The sequence below is a fragment of the Chelmon rostratus genome, chromosome 14, assembly GCF_017976325.1.
Source record: "Chelmon rostratus isolate fCheRos1 chromosome 14, fCheRos1.pri, whole genome shotgun sequence".
Lineage (NCBI taxonomy): Eukaryota > Metazoa > Chordata > Actinopteri > Chaetodontiformes > Chaetodontidae > Chelmon > Chelmon rostratus.
The window spans coordinates 19709701-19728365 of record NC_055671.1 but is presented as its reverse complement, the minus strand read 5'-3'; the positions used below and the strand labels follow the sequence as shown (position 1 = coordinate 19728365).

Here is an 18665-nt window from a genome sequence, read left to right as displayed (position 1 = left end):
ATAAAAAACATGCAATCATTTTGAATTATAGATTATCAATGAAGCAAGAAAATGAAAAACAAGCCAAAACTAAAAATCAGAAAATAAGCCAATAAAACACTAAAAAGTAGTAATTAAACATGACAATGTATGTGAGGTTTATCCATTTTTGTATTAGTGACTTTGTGAAAGATACCAGTGACAAAAAAACCCAGTATATTTCACACACAAATGACATTTGTCTCCATAAACCTTGTAAGAATTTATACCGCGACCTCATCCAGGTCAGACTATAAGTGTCTACATATTAACTACAAAAACTACACTCTCCTCAGCTCACATTTCCCCATGTGCCCTCATGTGCAGGCTAACTTATTATTCTTATTTATTCAGTGGAGGACAGAAAGAAACTGCTGTAAAAAATTAACACCAAAATAACAAGTCTAGGATGTAGGTGGGTATTGTCAGGTCGAGGGGGAGTCGTTGTCAACGTAGCATCCATGGCAGGTAAGGCAGCAAGTGGTTTCTTTGTATGTCCTCAAGCACTAAGCACAGACACAGAGCATTTTCAGTTTCGTGAATTTGTCCACACTCTTTTGTGTCTAACTCTATTGGAATTGCAATATTCAATGGAAGCCAAAAGCAATCTAATCCATTTAAATGCCCAATACAAACATTTCCACATCAAAATGTGCATTAGGTAATGGTGCATTTCATTTGTCAACACTTCCGCCTGAGTCACACCAGATAGATTTTCATTGGCAATGGTGTCTGTTTAACAATGAAGACAACTCGTATGATCCTACGCTAATTCAGGTCGTCAACAAACTCCAGAAATGACATGCCGTGCATTTAAAGCTGGTGAGGTATATGTCAGATCAAGCATGATCAGGGGTAAACTGATGTCTGGCATGGAGACCACTTTTAGTTGTGGTATGAGAGACCACGTAGTGTCAGATAGGGAAAAGATAAACCAGAGTTAGTAATGTTTAGGGGGCTATTAGGACTATTAACTTTAGATGTAGACATAGATTGTCACAAAGGAGAACATTCCTTAGTGGGACAATGCCCAGAGCATGATCTGGTCTTTAAGGTAGGGAAAGGTATGGGTGGAGTTAGATAAACAGTCATGCTATATATTGTGATGTCTGTATGTTAAGGGCAGAGTTTTCTGATCTGACCCTGAAGCTCTCTCGGATGGCCGGCATCTGATCTGATACTGCTTGTTAATAAAGGTCTCTTCAACTCAAGCTTGTATCAGCGGAGTTCTTCCTACATCATTATCATACCACTGCTTGGCAGGACCTGGCTAATAAACTTCACTGGAAACACTGTTTCTGGTGTTTGAACACAGGTCTCTGCAGCTGCTTGACAGCTTTCATCTCTGTTTCACCTCTGATATGATGGGCATACCCTTACACTGTATGTTATTATGAAGGTAGTTTCTGAACAAGAACCTGAGGTTAGAGTTGGGTGAAAACTTTTTATTTGCAATAACAAATGTGATGAAAATGAAATGTAACAGTCAGAGTGCGCAGATGGGAGTGCCATCAGATCTCGACATCATTATTTTAAAGGGAAATTGTTGCATGGAAACAAGCAAATCTTGGAAGAGATTTTGTTCGTCCGTATTATTCCTGTTTTTGAAAACCCACATTCTACAGGTTTAGGTCCACTACTGAGCACGCCCGTCTATACAGCCACGAAGCATGGCGTAGTCGTTTACTCGAGCCATGGCGGTAAGGAGGTTTCAAGATAAATAACAGCTTTTCCTTTTATTGTCTGTAATTTTTATTGTGCCTCTGAGCAGCAGAGTCTTTTACTAGGCTGCCTCTACCGCCTCAGGTTATGGTATACGATTCAACACGCTTTGCCCGGGTTTTGTCCAAACTGACCTCTTCTCCAACTTATTAGACAAAGTGGGACAATTTTCCCACCTTAAAGATGTGACCCAAGAACTGGCCGACAGGACAGGGGTGATAAAGTGAGTCTTTTCTTCTATCTTGTTTTGTTAAAGTTATAATCCTTTACATTTTCATGACATCAGATGTCATTTTTGATAGTGTTTAATAAAGCAGGTCTAAAGGAGAAAAGAAAGCTTGTAGTGGAACAGGTGAGTAGGCAGGAGGAGTTGTTAAGGGGGGCAAAAGCAGTTGGTCAGGCCAAACAGGGACAATGGTTGAATTGGGAAGGTGTTGAGAAGAGGAAACTTAGTTGGAGGGACCTGTGGAATATGGAGGAAGGCCAAATTAAATTTCTGATAGGGGCAACATACAATGTGTTGCCAACCCCGCAGAACCTAAGTCTCTGGGTACAGTGCGATCAATCGTGCCCACTCTGCTCAGGTACAGCAAGTTTAAAGCACATTTTGTCAGGTTGTAGAATTAGCTTATCACAAGGCCGGTATACATGGCGGCATAACCAGGTGCATTCTGACTGAATCCTGTAATGTTCCTCTGTGTTTCAATGTGCATAGAAAGACAAATGACCAATTTATAAAAAACAATATTGATTATATTCATTTTGAAAATCTATTTATCAAACACTGAAATGATGCGATTGTCTGGTGTTTGTCTTATATAGCTATATATCTGACATGAAAACAAATGTTAATAAAGAAATAAAAAACTGATCATCATCCGTTCATCTGTTTGTTTTCAGTAATTTGCAGTTTCACAAACATCCTCAAAATGCAAAGGATTGTGGGTATAAGTGAGCACTGACGCCTGATGCTCATATTCAACTAAACTGGAAACTGACTGCAGATCAAATTAATCTATGTAATGTAGTGCAGACTCAACAAGCCAGACCAGAGTTATCCGTTTAGGCTTCTGATCTTTTAAAACAGAGTCATGTCAACGCTACACCTGCAGAGGCTGCAGGACACATTTATCTAACACCTTTAGTTATTAGTTACTTTGCAGATTCAGATTAATCATTCAAAATATCACCAACAAGTAGAATATGATGTATTATTATACGCTAAGATAAGACTTTATTGATCCCAGGGGGAAATTCACAGGATATAAGTAGAACCTGGACCATTAAAGAACCATTAATGCATCAGTAATTATAATCAGATAAGATAAAATATGCACATTATTCTAAAATTTAATTCAGACAATTCCCTCAAAAGTAGAACTTAATTATAAGAGGGATCACTACACAGTGGACACAACAGCATGATGATAAATACACATAAAGTTCTCTGCACTCTCAGGCAAAAATAAATCATTTTAATATTTGCTGATTTATTATGCATTAATATATTTATTATCTCCAAACGAGAATTACATGATGTTATTTGCAGAAAGATATTTTAGCTGAAATTACTTGTCTGCTGTACAAAGCACAAAGTCACTAAACCAATGAAGGAAAAGTCACATATTCTTTTCCTTTTGGCAATATCAGGAGGGCCTCTCCATTCTTCGTCTCATCTGTCAGCAGCTCGAGGAGGGACTCTGCTACCTCAGCTACACTGAAATAAAACGGCACAGTTACTTCAGTGAACGTGCATGTGCGCAGCATCATCTATGGTCATGATAATGTGCTTCCATGGGATTGTTTTTGTACTAATAATCAATGCTCTGAATGGAATTAAGGCAAATCTGGTGCAGAACAAACAGTAGAAAAGGTTTAACAGAGCCCAGAACTAAATGTAGGTTTTTCAGAGGTAAAGACTCACGTTAATATCCCAATATTATCTACTATTTTTTGGCCTGCGTCAGCAAGGTGGGAATATTGCCCCAGTTTGGATGGAAAAGCGGTGAAAAGCTCAGTTTGGACGAAACCTGGGCAAAGAGCGTTGACTCTTACACCGTAGCCTGATGCAGCAGAGGCAGCCTGGTGAAAGACACACACATAAACACAATTAAGTTTCAAATGTTCGCATGCACAGTTTATAATACAAGCAATGAAAGGAAAAAGCTGCTGTGTCTGTCTCGCTCCTAGATTATACGATTTTTATTGTACTGTACTGTGCAAAACAAGGTATGCAAGGTTAGTGGATCCATGATGATCATAAGGACTAGCACAAGTTAGCTAGCTTGTGATCTATCCATCCCACTACATGTGTGCAAGACTTTATCCAAACATGGAAAACTGTTTAATTGACACCTGTTTTTTATTTCTGCTGCAAATTCTTGCACACAGAAGTCGTAAGAAAACCTTGCTTACCGCCACGGCTCGAGTGAAGCCGACCACTCCGTGCTTTGTGGCTGTATAGACAGGACAGGTCAGCAGAGGACCGAGACCTGTAGGATGCAAGTTAGATCAGTCAGTATTGGAGTTAAAAATGTGGCTAATAGGGATGCACAAACTTCCTGTCTGCATTCTGTCTTATTTTCATTCAACAGTGTCGACACCTGGTGTCATTTGTTGCATTTTCTCATCGTGTGCTGTCTAACTATTGGTTTACTGACTAAAATATTGCCCAAAGGCAAACACAGAAATCATGAACACTATATTACATGATTAATGCTTTATGGACTTGTGTTACTGTCTTATGTAAAGAAGTTTGTTCATCTGATCCAATTATTCATGTTATTGCCCGTGTGCAGATCAGCAGTTCATGATAGAGACACAAACATGGCACAGCTGTGTCTCACAAGACTGGATAAACATTATAGTGAATTACATGTGTCTGATAAGTGTGTCAATGACCCCAGTTGCTGGTTTTATTGTTCTTTCCAGACTCCGCCCCCTGCTTTAAAAAACATGGCTGCATTTTGTTTGTGCCTTTCTAGTGTTGTCGTTGTCCATAAGTTATGCCACGTTCCATGTGTTTGTTCTGTGTCTCCCTGTCTTATACCCATGTGCCCTAGTGTGTTCTTCTTCATAGTTCCCTGAGTTTTGGTTTTCTTGGTTTTCTCTTTGTTTAATAAATTTGTTAATTTGAACCTGCGTCCCCTCGTGTCTGCATCTGGGTTCAAACCATAATTCTTATAAAACCCCACCTTCCTGACAGAACAACCTGACCAAAAAATGAACCCAGCAGACTCTGATCCCATCTCTGACTCTTGATTTCCTGGGTGCCCCATACTGGGGACCTCCGCTGGTCCTCGATCCACCCTCCTCGGGGAAGAAGCTCCAGCCTCATGTCCAGTACCCAGCAGACTCTGATTTCAGCTCAGACGACGACGATCCCCTGAGAGACCTGTTCCGAGGAACATGGCTCGCCATCAAGCCACCCTCCACCCGAAAGAAGCGCCAGCCTAAAGCCAAATACCCAGCCAACACGATCATCTTTTCCGCTGATGAAATGCCCCAAAGCTCCCCATTCAGGGGAACAAGGTGGGCGATCAAGCCAGCCCCTGCAACGAGGAAGCAGAGGTTACGATGACTGAAGGTGTCGGTTAGCCATCGGCTGGCTAGCCTCCCGTCGTCCCCAGGGCCCGAGCTGCCGTCGTCTCCAGAGCCCGAGCTGCCCTCGTCTCCTATGCCCAAGCCGCCCTCGTCTCCTATGCCCAAGCCGCCGCCAGTGCCAGAGCTGCCGCCTCCTGAGCACGAGCTGCTGCTGCTGTTGTCGCCTCCTGTACCCGAGCTTCCCTCGTTCCCAGCGCCACAGCTTCAGTTGCCTCCAGTGCCAGAGTTGCAGTGACCATCTCAGCCAGAGCCACAGTCCCTCCCGTCGCCGGCCTCCAGTCATGCTGTCCCGTCGCCGGCTTCCTGTCCTGTTGTCTCAACGCCAGCCTCCTGTCCGGTTGCCTCGTCGCCGGTTCCTAGCCCTGCTGTCCCGATGCCGGCCTCCTGTCCTGTTGCCTCGTTGCCAGCCTCCTTTCCTGTTACCTTGTCGCCAGCTTCCTGTCACGCTGTCGCCGGCTTCCAGAGGGCTTCCGCCTTCGTCTTCGGCCACCTGCCAGACCTCCAGAGGGGCTCCGCCTTCGTCGCCGGCCTTCAGAAGGGTTCCACCTTCGTCGTCGGCCACCTGCCAGACCTCCAGAGGGGCTCTGCGTTCGTTCCCGTCCTCCAGAAGGGCTCCGCCTTCGTCACTGGCCACCAGAAAGGTTCCACCTTAGCCACTGGTCTCCAGAGGGAGCCCGCCTCCGCCTTCGGCCTCCTGCTAGTCCTCCAGAGGGATTTTGCCTCAGCCCTGACTCTAAGTTGGCTTTCTTGGTTTTCTCTTTGTTTAATAAATTTGTTAATTTGAACCTGCGCCCCCTCGTGTCTGCGTCTGGGTCCTAAAACCCCACATTCCTCACAATAATAAAGCACACTTTTTACAAATACTTTCAAATACCACTTTAAGTACTGCAGAATTAGTATATTCACGTGCACGTTTTGAAAGTATATGTCAAACATGCTCCAAATTAAGCACAAAATATAAAAGTGTACTTGTACTGACTTTTCTATTCTGAGTTTATATTTTTAATACACTAAAGTAAACTACTGTTTGACCAGGTATGACCAAACAAAACTAACTAAAACAAATGTCTTTGTGCTCTTTTTTCTTAAGGAAACCAAAGAACACTGTTGTCTTTTGTGTAGTAAATCGTGGGCTTTACCTGCCAGGGATGCTGTGTTGACGATGACCCCTCCCCGACCTCCACTCAGCTTGCTCATGTGCTCCTGAGCCAGGTAAGTTCCTCTTATGACACCCACCTACAACACAGGATTGTTAACCAAATCCTTAATTTACACTCTAAGTGCTGAAAAGAAAGAAATCTTAATGTTTCTGTTTGCTGTGGTGCAAGATGTGTTTCATGAAACACTGCAAGTGCAACATGTTGTGGTGCAATTTCCCTTGTGGGTGTGGTGCCACCGAGTAAAAGTAATGTATAATCCCAACCAGATGCAGTTTGCTGCTTCTTACAAGGTTTATGGAGACAGTTTTCTCCAAGACACTCTCATTCAAGATGCCGGCGTTGTTGCACACGATGTCTATTCCTCCAAATGTTTCTGTGGTTTTCTGAAAGGCAGCTTGAGCAATGGAAAAAAAAAACAGCAGTTTACCAAGTGGAGCACTTTCTCTTAAAGTATACGACCTACCTAGAACTAATTAGTGTGGCATCGGTGTCTGTAGAGCTGCAACGATTAATCGATTACCCGATCAACAGAAATTCAGCTTCAGACTGTTTGTAGGACAAAACGAGACATTTGCAGACTTTCTAACTGTGGGAACCTGTGATGGTAATTTTACTATTTTCAGACGTTTGATAGCCCAAATAATTAACAGAAAATATAATCTACAGTTTTAGCTCTCACTCACTGACATGAAATTGGATTTAATTAACTGTAGTAACTTTCTGAAATATGGACAATGTAAGTACGTTCATAAACTTTGAACCTCACCTTAACTTCCGTCTGAGCACATTAAGCCCTTGACCTGTTTTTCTTCTCCCTGATGTTGGCATGACCATTTAAAATCTCAGCAGAAGATTTTCTCACACAGTAATTAACGGATCTGTGCACTTCAAACTACTCTGAGGTGTTGTTCTGCACCTGGGCTTTAGTGCCATTCGATCGTCTTAACTCAAGGCATACTATCCTTGAGTTTGACAGCTTCCTGTTGATTGAAACTCCTGGTTGCAAAACTAAATCTCAAAAAACTTGGCAATCATGATTAGTGTGTCTAAGCTTGTTTATGTCAGTAAATGTGAGTCCAGCTTTTTTCTTTATCGAGTGTGTGTGTGTGTGTGCATGTTACCTTTGATCTGCTCCTCTGATTCAACATTACATTTCAGGAACAAAGTTCTCTCCTGTCCGTACTGTTTCTCGAGGGCTTCCATTAAATTCTTTGCTGCAGTTTCATTCACATCCAGGAGGGCTACCTGCAGGTGCAGACACTCAGATAGTTAGGTACGCCCACCTAATGCAGTCTAATGTAACAGTCCTGCATTAAATCTGTTCAGTTTTTGTTGAAATGGCTTCAGAGTGGTGCTGAATGAACTGTATGACCATCTGTAACTGGATCCTAGCATTCCCATTACATTTCATTAAACACACCTCTGCTTCACAAATTTCTTCCAAATGCATCTCCTCCAGTTTTTTCATGTAGTCAGTAGTAGATCAGGCTTTTCTTCACTTAAGAAAACTCTTGAAACAAGTTGATTTAAGGGTTGAAACATTTCTGCAACATTAGTTTTTATAAGAAAACAAAAACTTAAAGGACCCCAGACCAAAATTACCTTTTTCTCCATATCAATGCAATTTGGATGCTGAAAATCATATGCATAACAACTGGTAAGTGCAGCTGTCAAAAAGGTGAATGTAGTGGAGTAAAAATGCAACATTTTCCTCTAGAAGTTTTGTGGAGTGGAGTTATAGAGCAACATAAAATGGAAATACCCAAGTACAGTAGCCTGGAAGTACCTCAAAGGTGATTTTGAGACAGTACTTGAGCAAAAATACACAGTCTGCATGGTTTACATATGTTGCAAGGATGCACAATGAAACTGTGCTTGCAGCCACAGAGTCACACAGACAAAAGGGCTTTTCTACACAACTGAGGCAAAACTTTACCTTGGCACCGTTTTGCAGGAGTATCTCCACCATTGCTTTTCCTATTCCCATCGCTGCTCCAGTCACTACTGCGATTTTACCGTTTAAAGCCATTTCTGCTGCTCAGTCAGAGGAGAGGAGGCTGTGAGGCAACCCTGACCCGCAGGAAATAAAAAAGATATGAAGCGAGAGACGCTGGTGTGCTTTTAATCTGCCACCGCCCACCAGGAAAATTTACCAAACGAGTCGAAACATGAGGGAGGTTCAACCTTAGACGGAAAGTGAAAAAAACGCGTTGCTTACGTGTTGAGAAGTTTTCGTGGGGAAGGGGAATAAATGCAGTCCGGTGTGTTTTGAATAAAGCAGGAAATGTTCTGTAGATGTTTGTGACATTTTGTTTAAAGTTAGCACATACAGATGCATGCTGTAAAATGAAATGCATTTGTTTGCTTCGCTGAGACGCCCTCTTCAATTCGGCATATGTTTCTATAGGCAAGTATTCCAGTTAAAGAAAAAAATCCTCGTTTGACCTGTCATCACAAAACTACCCATGTGGGCCACACGTGAGCCTACCGGTGGATTCCATCAATGCCGAATTTAAGAGCGTCTCCTGGCATCTCCACTTATCACCACTTAGTTATAATTTGAGTGTTTCGTATCTGCTTTGTATAGAAGGCAGCATAAAACTGACACATTTTTAAACGGAGTTTGGAATGACTGTACCGGGGAAAAACATTTTCCGAGCCCAAACACGCGCTGTTTAAAAATATATGTTGGATGTACTTTTCTTGGGAGTCAGTTTGACCCATAAACTACTGTATCAGAGTTTAAGTGGCTTAACAATAATTGAGGGAGCTGAAACACTGAAGATGGGTTTTGTTGTTGAAGATAAGTAACTAAATAACTAAGTAAAACTAATTTCTATAACTATAAATTGTTTCATAGTTTCAAAACATATTAAAAGCCTGTATTTAAGAGGCCCAGTGGAGGTGTGTGGGATCTGCATCTTACTGTAATAATGGTGGGGCAAAAAATGTTTGAGGCCTTGAAAGAAATTGGAAGAATTTTGAATTTGTTTTGAATTTGTAATTGTGCAACAGCTTCTTGGCTGTTTCGTATACATTTAGTCACTTAAAGTCATCACAGTCTTTACACTTCTGGCATAACCTGTGATAGATATAGATAAGATACCCCCACTGGTCATTTTAATTTTATGTATCTACATATTTTATGATAACATGATAAATACTATCTATTCAAGGGCATTTTTTTTGTACTGATATCTCTTTCACACTGAATAAAATTAAGTCATTTTAAAAGGCCAAATTCACTTAAATATAATGAAAATTCGACAACTTTAAAGTGCTATGTCTAAATGATGATTTAATCTAATTTAATCGTCTTCTCTGCCAAATGCTACTAGCAGTAGTAGCAAACTAGTAGTAGGCTGGTAGTATCAAAGAAGGAGTTGGGTTCCTGTCCTATAATGAAAATATGATATTATTACTTTTTTTATTGAATAATTTTATTCAAATGATGGAATTTGTATCTTCTATGCCATTTTTACACATCAACAAAACATCAGACCTTATGGGAAAATAAAGCAGACATCTTGCTGCAGTTGGGAACTTTTAAAAACATTTTTACAGTTCTCATAAAAATCAATTTCATATTTTGCTCCGAATGAATGAGTAGCTCCTCACAAGAATCTCTCTGTGTCTCAGTTCCCAAAGTTGCTGCTAATTGGCTTTGAACGACCTTCAAGTACGATACCTCTCAGGACACAAGTGTGTTCCTTAAATCATTTTTCCCCACCCGGAGGTCAAAGCTTTTCCACGGACTTAAAAGATGGATCAGAAAAAGAAAAAAACACATTTTACTGCTCCAGATAATTTTCGTTCACTTTCTCTGTAAATATCTGCATGATTTTACTCAAAATGAGGGTCACAGAGAGACACTGCTTGATTCTAAGGGGTTATAAAGGCAACCAAAAAGGCTGAAGACCACCACTAACTATGCTGTACCTTTATGGTGGATCAAAAGACCTGGTAGTTGCCTGCCTTTCAATATTTAATGTGCTACTCCTGTACCGTTACGCTGTGTATATATCAGACACATGAAATGTAAAGCGTTGCACATCTGGGTGTTATTTTCATAAATAAACACGAAAGGTTAACCAGTCTATTTGATTTAGTGCTGATCTGGGTTCCCTCATTGACTTTCTGTCAATGATCCAACAGTAAAATATATTCACAGTACATATGCAGTGTATGAGTTACTCTTTAAGTGAACTGATGATGTGTGTATGTGTGTGTGTGTGTGTGTGCCTAAAGGGTTGTTGCTTAAAGGGTTTTAAAAAGCAAACTTGGCGAGACTGTGCATGCTTCTGTAACTGTAGAGTTAACTCAATAGTGAGTATAGTGAGGGTCTGCATAGAGAGTTCAGTCACAGCCAAAAAAAATGTGTTGCGACGGAAGCGACAGCATATCAGCACTGACTCTGCTCAGAGGTCAACAGGCTGGGATGCTGCTCTGTACATTAATGTCACTCTTGTTTGATGTAACAGAAACCATGTTGTTGCAACTAACGGGATCACACAAAATCTATCAATAAATAGGTTTTTGTGTGGAGAGCGGTGGGGGCAGTAGATGTTTCTACAAATATCCTCTGATGCACTAACTTGGACACATCATCAGTGTTGTTTCCCGGAGTCACAGGGTGTTTCAGGTCTCACAATAGACACCCTCACCCAGGCAACCCGAGTGAGGCTGATCAGACCCCGGTGTCCAAGTGTCATTCTACTGCCCCCTCCGCTCTCCACTCCTCAACCTTCTGTACTTCCTTGACGAACTGGATGGCCTTGGCTGTAGCCTGGGTGTATCGACTGTCCTTTATCCCATCGCTGATTGCCTCAGCAATGGATTTAAGGACTTGGTCGTGTCTCCATCGATCATGGCCCTCACTCAGTGCCTTGGAGCAGCATCTTAGGATGTGTTCCAGTGTCCTACCTCAGAACACAGGGGGCATACAGGTGTTTCTATTTTGCCCCAGGTGCACAGGTTGGATGGGCTTGGGAGGACATCATAGACCCCTTGGATAAAGAACATGATCCTCTGGGGGTTCCACTGCTGGATGTCCTTCCAGGTGATGCGCCACTTCATCGCCTGCTCCCAGGTGATGCGCCACTTCAAGCACCATGCTGCCTCATGGCCACTGCTCTGCTGGTCTGCTCTTCCTCAACTGAAGCTCTCACCTCCTCCTGCACCAGCCTCTGCCTCTCCCTCCTGCTGGGAGACTCATACAGGGCTGATGTAAAGCTCTCAAATCCAGCTCTGCCTTGTGCCACTCCCGAGGATGGCCTTGTGCTTCAGAGTTTCAGCTTGCTGGACAGCCTCCACTGCCTTCCGCTTTCTCCCTGTCCTCACCACAATTCCTGAGTACTGCAGGTGTTCCTGTGCCCGCGGCACATTAAACTCTTCCCTGCGAGGCAGACCCAGCTATCTGCGAAGATAGCGGCTCACTCTTCGCTCGAAACTTTCAATCACAGTCATGGGAACCTCATAGATGAGCAGAGCCCAGAGGATTCTTGGCAGGATTCCATGCTGGTATATCCAGGCCTTGAATCTTTCAGGGAGCCCAGACCTGTCCACTGTTCTCAGCCAGCCCTCTAGGTCAGCACTGGTTGCCTTGATGGAGTCTCTGTCATTCAGACTGCAGTTGAAGACCTTCCCCAGGCTCTTCACTGGCGCTTCTCAGTGACTGATGGGGTCAGATGTTCTCCCAGCATGAAGTGGAATTTGTCTATGACCTTCCCCTTCTTTAGAACCAAGGACCTGGATTTTGCAGGCTTGAAGCTCATGTTTGCTCATGCCATGATCCTTTCCAGCCCCTGGAGAATCCACCTGGCTCCTGACGCAGCTGTTGTCGTCACCATGAGGTCATCCATGAAGGCTCTGATGGGCGGTTGCCTTACTCCAGACCTCCTGAGTAGACCTCTGCACTCTGTTTCAGCTCCCTTGGACAGCATGTTCATTGCCAGTGCAAAGAGGGTCACTGATTTGGTGCAACCAGTGATTATGCCCACTTCCAGCTGGTGCCATTCAGATGTCAGCTGGTCAGATGAGACTCTCAAAATGAACTTGCTGCAATAGTCCAGGAAGAAGTCTTTCACCTTCTGGGGTACATGGTGTTTCTCCAGTGCAACCTCCAGCAGCTTATGGGGTATGTAGCCATAAGCGTTGGTGAGATCCAGCCACAGCACAACCAGGTCACCTCTGCCCTCTTTCGCCTCCCTGATGAGCTGGGTTACCACTCCTGTGTGTTCCAGGCAACTGGTATTCTGCCCAGACGTGTCAATGTACTTATTACTCAACAGGAAGTGAGAGAAAATCTACACGTTCTACTGCTCCAGATCATTTTCTTTTATTTTTTCTGGAAGTACCTGAATGATTTTACTTGCAGTTTTTCAAATTAAACTCTTGTTAAGGTCTTACAACCCATAAGAAACACACAATGAGGGTCACAAAGAGACACTGCTTGATTCTAGGGGGTTGTAAAGGCAACCAAAAAGGTTGAAGACCACCACTAGGTGCCTACCTTTCAATATATAATGTGCTACTCCTTTACCTTTATGATCGAGCAGAAGGCCTGGTAGGTGTTTTTTTCATAAATAAGCATGAAAGGTTCTCCAGTCTATTTGATTTAGTGCTGATCTGGGTTCCCTCATTGACTGTCTGTCAATGCTCCAACAGTAAAATACATTCACAGTGCATATGCAATGTATGAGTCACTCTTTTAGGGGAACCGATGATGTGTGTGTGTGTGTGTGTGTGTGTGTGTGTGTGTGTGGCTAAAGGGTTGTAGCTTAAAGCGTTTTGAAAAGCAAACTTGGCGAGACTGTGCATGCTTCTGTAACTGCAGAGTTAACTCAGTATAGTGAGAATCTACATAGATAAATAGATTTTTGTTGGAAGTTGTGTCTGCGGCCTTGACCCGAGTCCAGAATGAGCCATGAAGCACATGAGGCTCACTAGTCGTCCTGGGGTCCACACAAAAAGAGCAGCAATAAAAAAACAAGCAATCACTTCGAATCATAGATTATCAGTGAAGCAAGAAAATGGAAAACAAGCCAAAACTAAAAATCTGAAAGTAAGTGAGACAAAATTGTCAAGAAATAACAAAAAGCATACTAAAAGAGTTGTAAGATAACACTGTATGTGAGGTTTATCCATTTTTGTTTTAGTGACTTTGTGAAAGATACCAGTGACAAAAAAAAACAGTGTATTTCACACACAAATTTGGCTGAATAACAGAATGTTAACGTAGCCTCCACAGTTAGCCATTGTTGTATTTCATGCACAACATCGACGACCTAATCTGGATTAGTGAGAGAAAATCTTTATTTTGTACTGTCTAAGAAAACATTTTTCACCACTGCAGTGAGTATTTTTGGAGTCTTATAATTCCATGTCGGCTGAGAATTTGGGGAGATTGTTCTTATTCTACTGTTGCATTCACCAAAAGTCCTTCTCAACAGGATTAATAGGATTTGTTTGATTGTGCTGTGGAGATGTGTACAGACCCCTATTCCTAAACTGCCACTAGATGGCGTGCAGAGCTGCCACATGGTGGCATGTTGCCTGTTTCACTGAGTCCATTACATCATAGTCCCTCAGATACAAAAAGTTTGAGCACATGGACACAGAGAGACTTCCATGTCATCATGTTGTCCTCTACCTTTGTAACTGAAGCCTTTACTGAAGCGTTGAATTCTGTTCTTTTTAGCATTTTTTAAGATTAGTTCTGATTAGATTAGTTCTTCAAGGTTATGATTTGACCACTTTTATTTGTTTGTTGCCTCCATGTTGTACCCATTGATGATGCAAAAAACCCTTATTATTTTCACTGTTGCTGCTTTAACAGCAGCAACTGATATAAACAAACATTGAATTTTCACATTTCCAGATAATCAACCAATATTTCCTTTAAATAGTTTTGCTTTTTACTGAATAATGAATAAATATACTTTTTGTTATACATACATATACATAAATATACTGTATGTGTAAATAAATACACACATAAATATATATACACACACACACGCATATGTTTTTGAAAATGTGTCAGCAGCATCCAACCAATAGTAACCAATAATAAAATCATATCTTGAAACTGTATGATACAGTTTCAGCTTAGTGGATTGTCAGCTCTTATTTTGAAATATGCTTTAAAAACGTTTCCTGACAAGAAATTTCAGTGGATGAGAGTTTAGATTCACCTTAAATCAACTCTGACACAGTGGGAGGGTCTGCCTTTTTTAGTGAAATCCAGTTCCTCCATCCCATGAGGCATAAAAGGACAGCATACATAACTCACAGGCCTTATGGATCTAACAGATATACATGAAAAAAACTCTCTTCTTCCAACTGTGTGCTCTCGCAAACTGGGTTCACAAAGGCCCCCCGAGCTCGTCTTGCTTACGGGGCAAATCCACCATTTAATGGCTTTCAACTGTGATTTGCTGACCAGCTGCTGACTTGTGTTTTCATCCCAGTGGCCCATTGCCATTTCACTGGTGATTACACTGCTAAAGAGCTCCAGAGAGCTGGACAATGCCAGAGAGCTTTACATGTCACCAGTGTCATCGCCTTCAAAGAATAGGACGTCGCCATTGAACGAAATATCAGCCTGTTTACAGTGAGGGGCCACGATGGGCGGGCAGGGGGAGGGCGAGTGTGTGTGTGTTTGCGTGTGAGGGTGTGTGTGTCTACATGTCAATACCTACAGGAGACTGTGACTGTGAATGCAAAGGCTTTGGTGTATCTATGTGCAGAGATTATGTGGTCTGAGGGTGTGTGAACATCTTAGTCAGAACAGGGTGTTTGCTGGCTCGCCAGCAGTGACGGAGATCCACCTCACGGCTCACGCAGTCAGACATGTTTGTGTGAGTTTCATTCAGCTGCTCAAAAACAAACCGTGGTAGGAACAGCACTCAAGTCAAGTCACAGATGCACAGCAGACAGTGTGTGGTCTGTCATCCAAAACCACGATTGTAGCCTGCTATTGAAGGGCTTCACACTCAGCTCATTAATGGTCTGTTTGAATGCGGCTAATAACAGACGTCAAACGTGAGGCTTAAGTAGGGGATTGTTCACGTTTTAATCTAGAATTTATCACACAAAAAACCCACAAAAGTGGTTTTAATGCCTTCAACAGCCGCATTCACATCATTCTTTTCACAACTTCATGACTTGTCACATAGCTTACAAATGCAATGCTTGTTTGACTGTCAAACCTCAAGCTTTTAAAAGCATCAACAAAAGAGCGCTTTCAAAATAAACGCTCCCTGCTGGCAGCTGCATCACCAGGCACCTGTAACGTCTGACGAGTGATGAGTCCCACATATTGTTTCCCAAACAGGAGATGCTGTCTATCCAAAGTAAGACTTCCACAAAGGGCATCTTGCACGTTGTCATAGACATACAGTGAGTTTTTATATTGCATTTCTCCTTTTTTTTAATCACGTATTGACAGCTGGAGAGAGACAGGTCATCAAATTTAATGAAGTGATCCATACATACAAAGTCTCTCTTAATGTATTTGTAACCTTGTTTGCCTTTTTGACATGTTTTCCAAAATTTAAATGGGAATGCATTGGCCATTGATCTTTAAATTAACAGTTTGAGCCTACTTACCTTCTTGTCGAGAGTTACATGAGAAGGTTGATACGACTGTCATATATGGAGCTGCAAATAGCAGGCAGTGAGCTAAGTTTAGCATAAAGAGCTGAAACAGCCAGCCTGGCTCTGTCCAAAGGTAAAATCCAGCCTAACAGCAACTCTGAGGTTCCCTAATTAAGACATATTTCATTTGATTGATCTGTAAAAAAAACTGAGATGTGAAAATGACTAATTGTGGTTTGATTCTGGACTCTTTCTTGGTCCAGCTTTATAGTTACTTCCTGGAGTCTGCTGGTTGCCTGGCAACCTGACAGTGACGACAGGACTCCAGGAAGTAACTGCATCATATTGCATATGACACATACAGCTCACACATTAAAATACATTTACTGTTATATGCAGAAACTTTAAAATTAAATCAAATGAAAAAAAAAATCCTTGAAAAGCCTAAAAATTGGTTAAACTAGGCAGGGAGGCCTTATAAGTATTTTTCATCCTCCGCTGCATTCTGCTGAACACAGAAATAGCTTCAGCAGCAGCTTGTGAATGCAGTCAGATTAATCCCTTCAGGAGAAAACCTGTGTGAGTGTGTGTGTGAGTGTATGTGTGTGCACATGTCTTGTAAATAGGCTCGTCACAATTATTACATAATGGCCTGATTGCAATTAAATGAGGTGACCGCTATTGGGCGTTTGACTGGTGCTCTTTTAATGATGTCATCTGGCTGATTGAAACACACATTATTTCACATTTTCTTTGGCTGATTTAGTGTAAATTTGATTCAGATGTGTGCTACATGATGGTGAAATATACAAATACAGAGTGAATTAGGTGAGTTTCCATCAGCTGGTTGAGGCAAATAAAGTGTTCAACTGAGCACAAAGTTACAGTATCAGGAAAAGAAAACATGGAAAAGAAAGAGCTTTTAGCTTTACAGCTGTTTTAGTTCATGTGAGACCATATTTTTTTGCTTCATATGGACATAAAACTGAACAGAAAAAGACAAATTATTGAATGCTATTATTATTTGACAACACTTTTTCAACATGTTACCATCGAAACCTGGCTGCTAAAACTGGGAATAATAATAAAGGGAAAGGGAATTATATGTTCAAAGCGAATTAGCCAGAAGAGGTACTCAAGTGTCATTTCCATTCCACTGGGGTACCTCAGGGATTTGTGCTTGGTCTCCTTCGCCTCTCAGTAAACACCACCTCCGTTTGTCCAGTAATCAGCCCATGAGCCTCTCTCATTCCATTGCTATACTGAAGATACACGGCTCTATCCATGGATGGGTTACTGAACCAGCCTACCGGGCAGGAGGGGTCAGAGGGCTCCAGGTCCAGAACCTCTGTCTGAACTGACATGTCTTGTTGGAGGGTCACAGAACCCAGTTAAAAGTATGTCCTGATGTGTCAATGAAATCACATCTTGTTATTCTTTTTTGTAGTAAAACATAATGTCAACATGCTTTTAAAGGAATTCTTAGCAGTTTTGTGTTATCAAAAGGAAGAAGAAAGGTTTTCTGGGAAATATCACAAAACGTTCCTTTTTGTGTTTGTGTTTGATTGACAGCAGCTGGCAGAGCGCCTGCCTTGGCTCGTAGGAAACGAGGGACACAGTAAACAAGCATGTGCTGTAGCCTGCATGTCATGTGCTGACAGCGTGTTGTTGGTGGTGCTGAAGAGTACCAGCATCCAACCACACAGAAGTGACATTTGCTGGTGCGTTTACATGCTGTTTAATGTCAGCTGAGCAGGTCATTAGCGAGCTAGCCTGCAAACTGACAATAGGAATGTGAATGTTTGTTTGATAGTTCGTTCAATAAGCTAAGGTGCAGGGCATGATTGTTGGTGCTGTGCATCTGTCACTCGGTTTTGTCTCCTTGTGCTGTTTAAAGACTAACAACACCACCTGAACATCTTGTTTTTGCTGACCTCCAGCAGTTTAACTGTTGCTGGTTGCGGTTTACAGGTGCCATAAAGCACTTTTCTCACCACACCCAGCATAGTCTGTGGTCAAATAGAGGCTCTGTGTTCAAAACCGTTTCTGAAATAAGTGAATATAAAAATATCTGCTTTTACAACTTGAGCTTTCTTGCTATTTTGATCATATGTGAGCTAACATGCACTCTCACATTAAAGAAAAAGTCTGAAATCTACCAGCATTTTTCTGGTACTGGTTCCCTCACCCAAACTTTCATTTTTGTTACTGTGTATTCAGGCAGGAATCTCACATTTCACTGGCTGAAGGTCATGTGATGAAAATGTGAGCAATGTGTGAGGACGGCGGCTGGTTCAGTCTTGTCCGCCACACCCCGTTCAGGTGGGGGGATTTTGGTTCCTACCTGTGGGATTTGGGGGGGTTTGGTGTTGCACCATGTTGCATAATCTCATTTTCAAAGGAGTTTCGTAATATCAACATTTAATGACAAGTTTCTCAGATGATGAGGCCTCTCTGCCAGTCACTTAGATAATACAATGTCATATTTATAGACATTCATATACAATAAAATCAGTTCTACAGGCAGAGTGCCAGGACTAATGAGGGCTGGCCTTGATTCTC

At 42.0% G+C, this 18665-nt stretch overlaps 1 protein-coding gene and 1 pseudogene across 1 annotated transcript; both read right to left on the bottom strand.

Moving 5' to 3' along the window:
- Positions 1-2638: 2638 nt before the first annotated feature.
- On the bottom strand, positions 2639-8638 carry LOC121617352 (15-hydroxyprostaglandin dehydrogenase [NAD(+)]-like). The gene is made up of 7 exons (XM_041952507.1): positions 8440-8638; positions 7625-7748; positions 6791-6897; positions 6483-6579; positions 4156-4232; positions 3665-3822; positions 2639-3457 (listed from the first exon to the last, which is right to left on the bottom strand). Exons 1-7 carry the CDS (start codon positions 8530-8532, stop codon positions 3340-3342), a joined length of 774 nt encoding a protein of 257 aa, XP_041808441.1. The 5' UTR covers positions 8533-8638; the 3' UTR covers positions 2639-3339.
- A 2573-nt stretch (positions 8639-11211) lies between these two features.
- LOC121617606 lies at positions 11212-17467 on the bottom strand (annotated as a pseudogene).
- Between the last annotated feature and the right edge of the window lie 1198 nt (positions 17468-18665).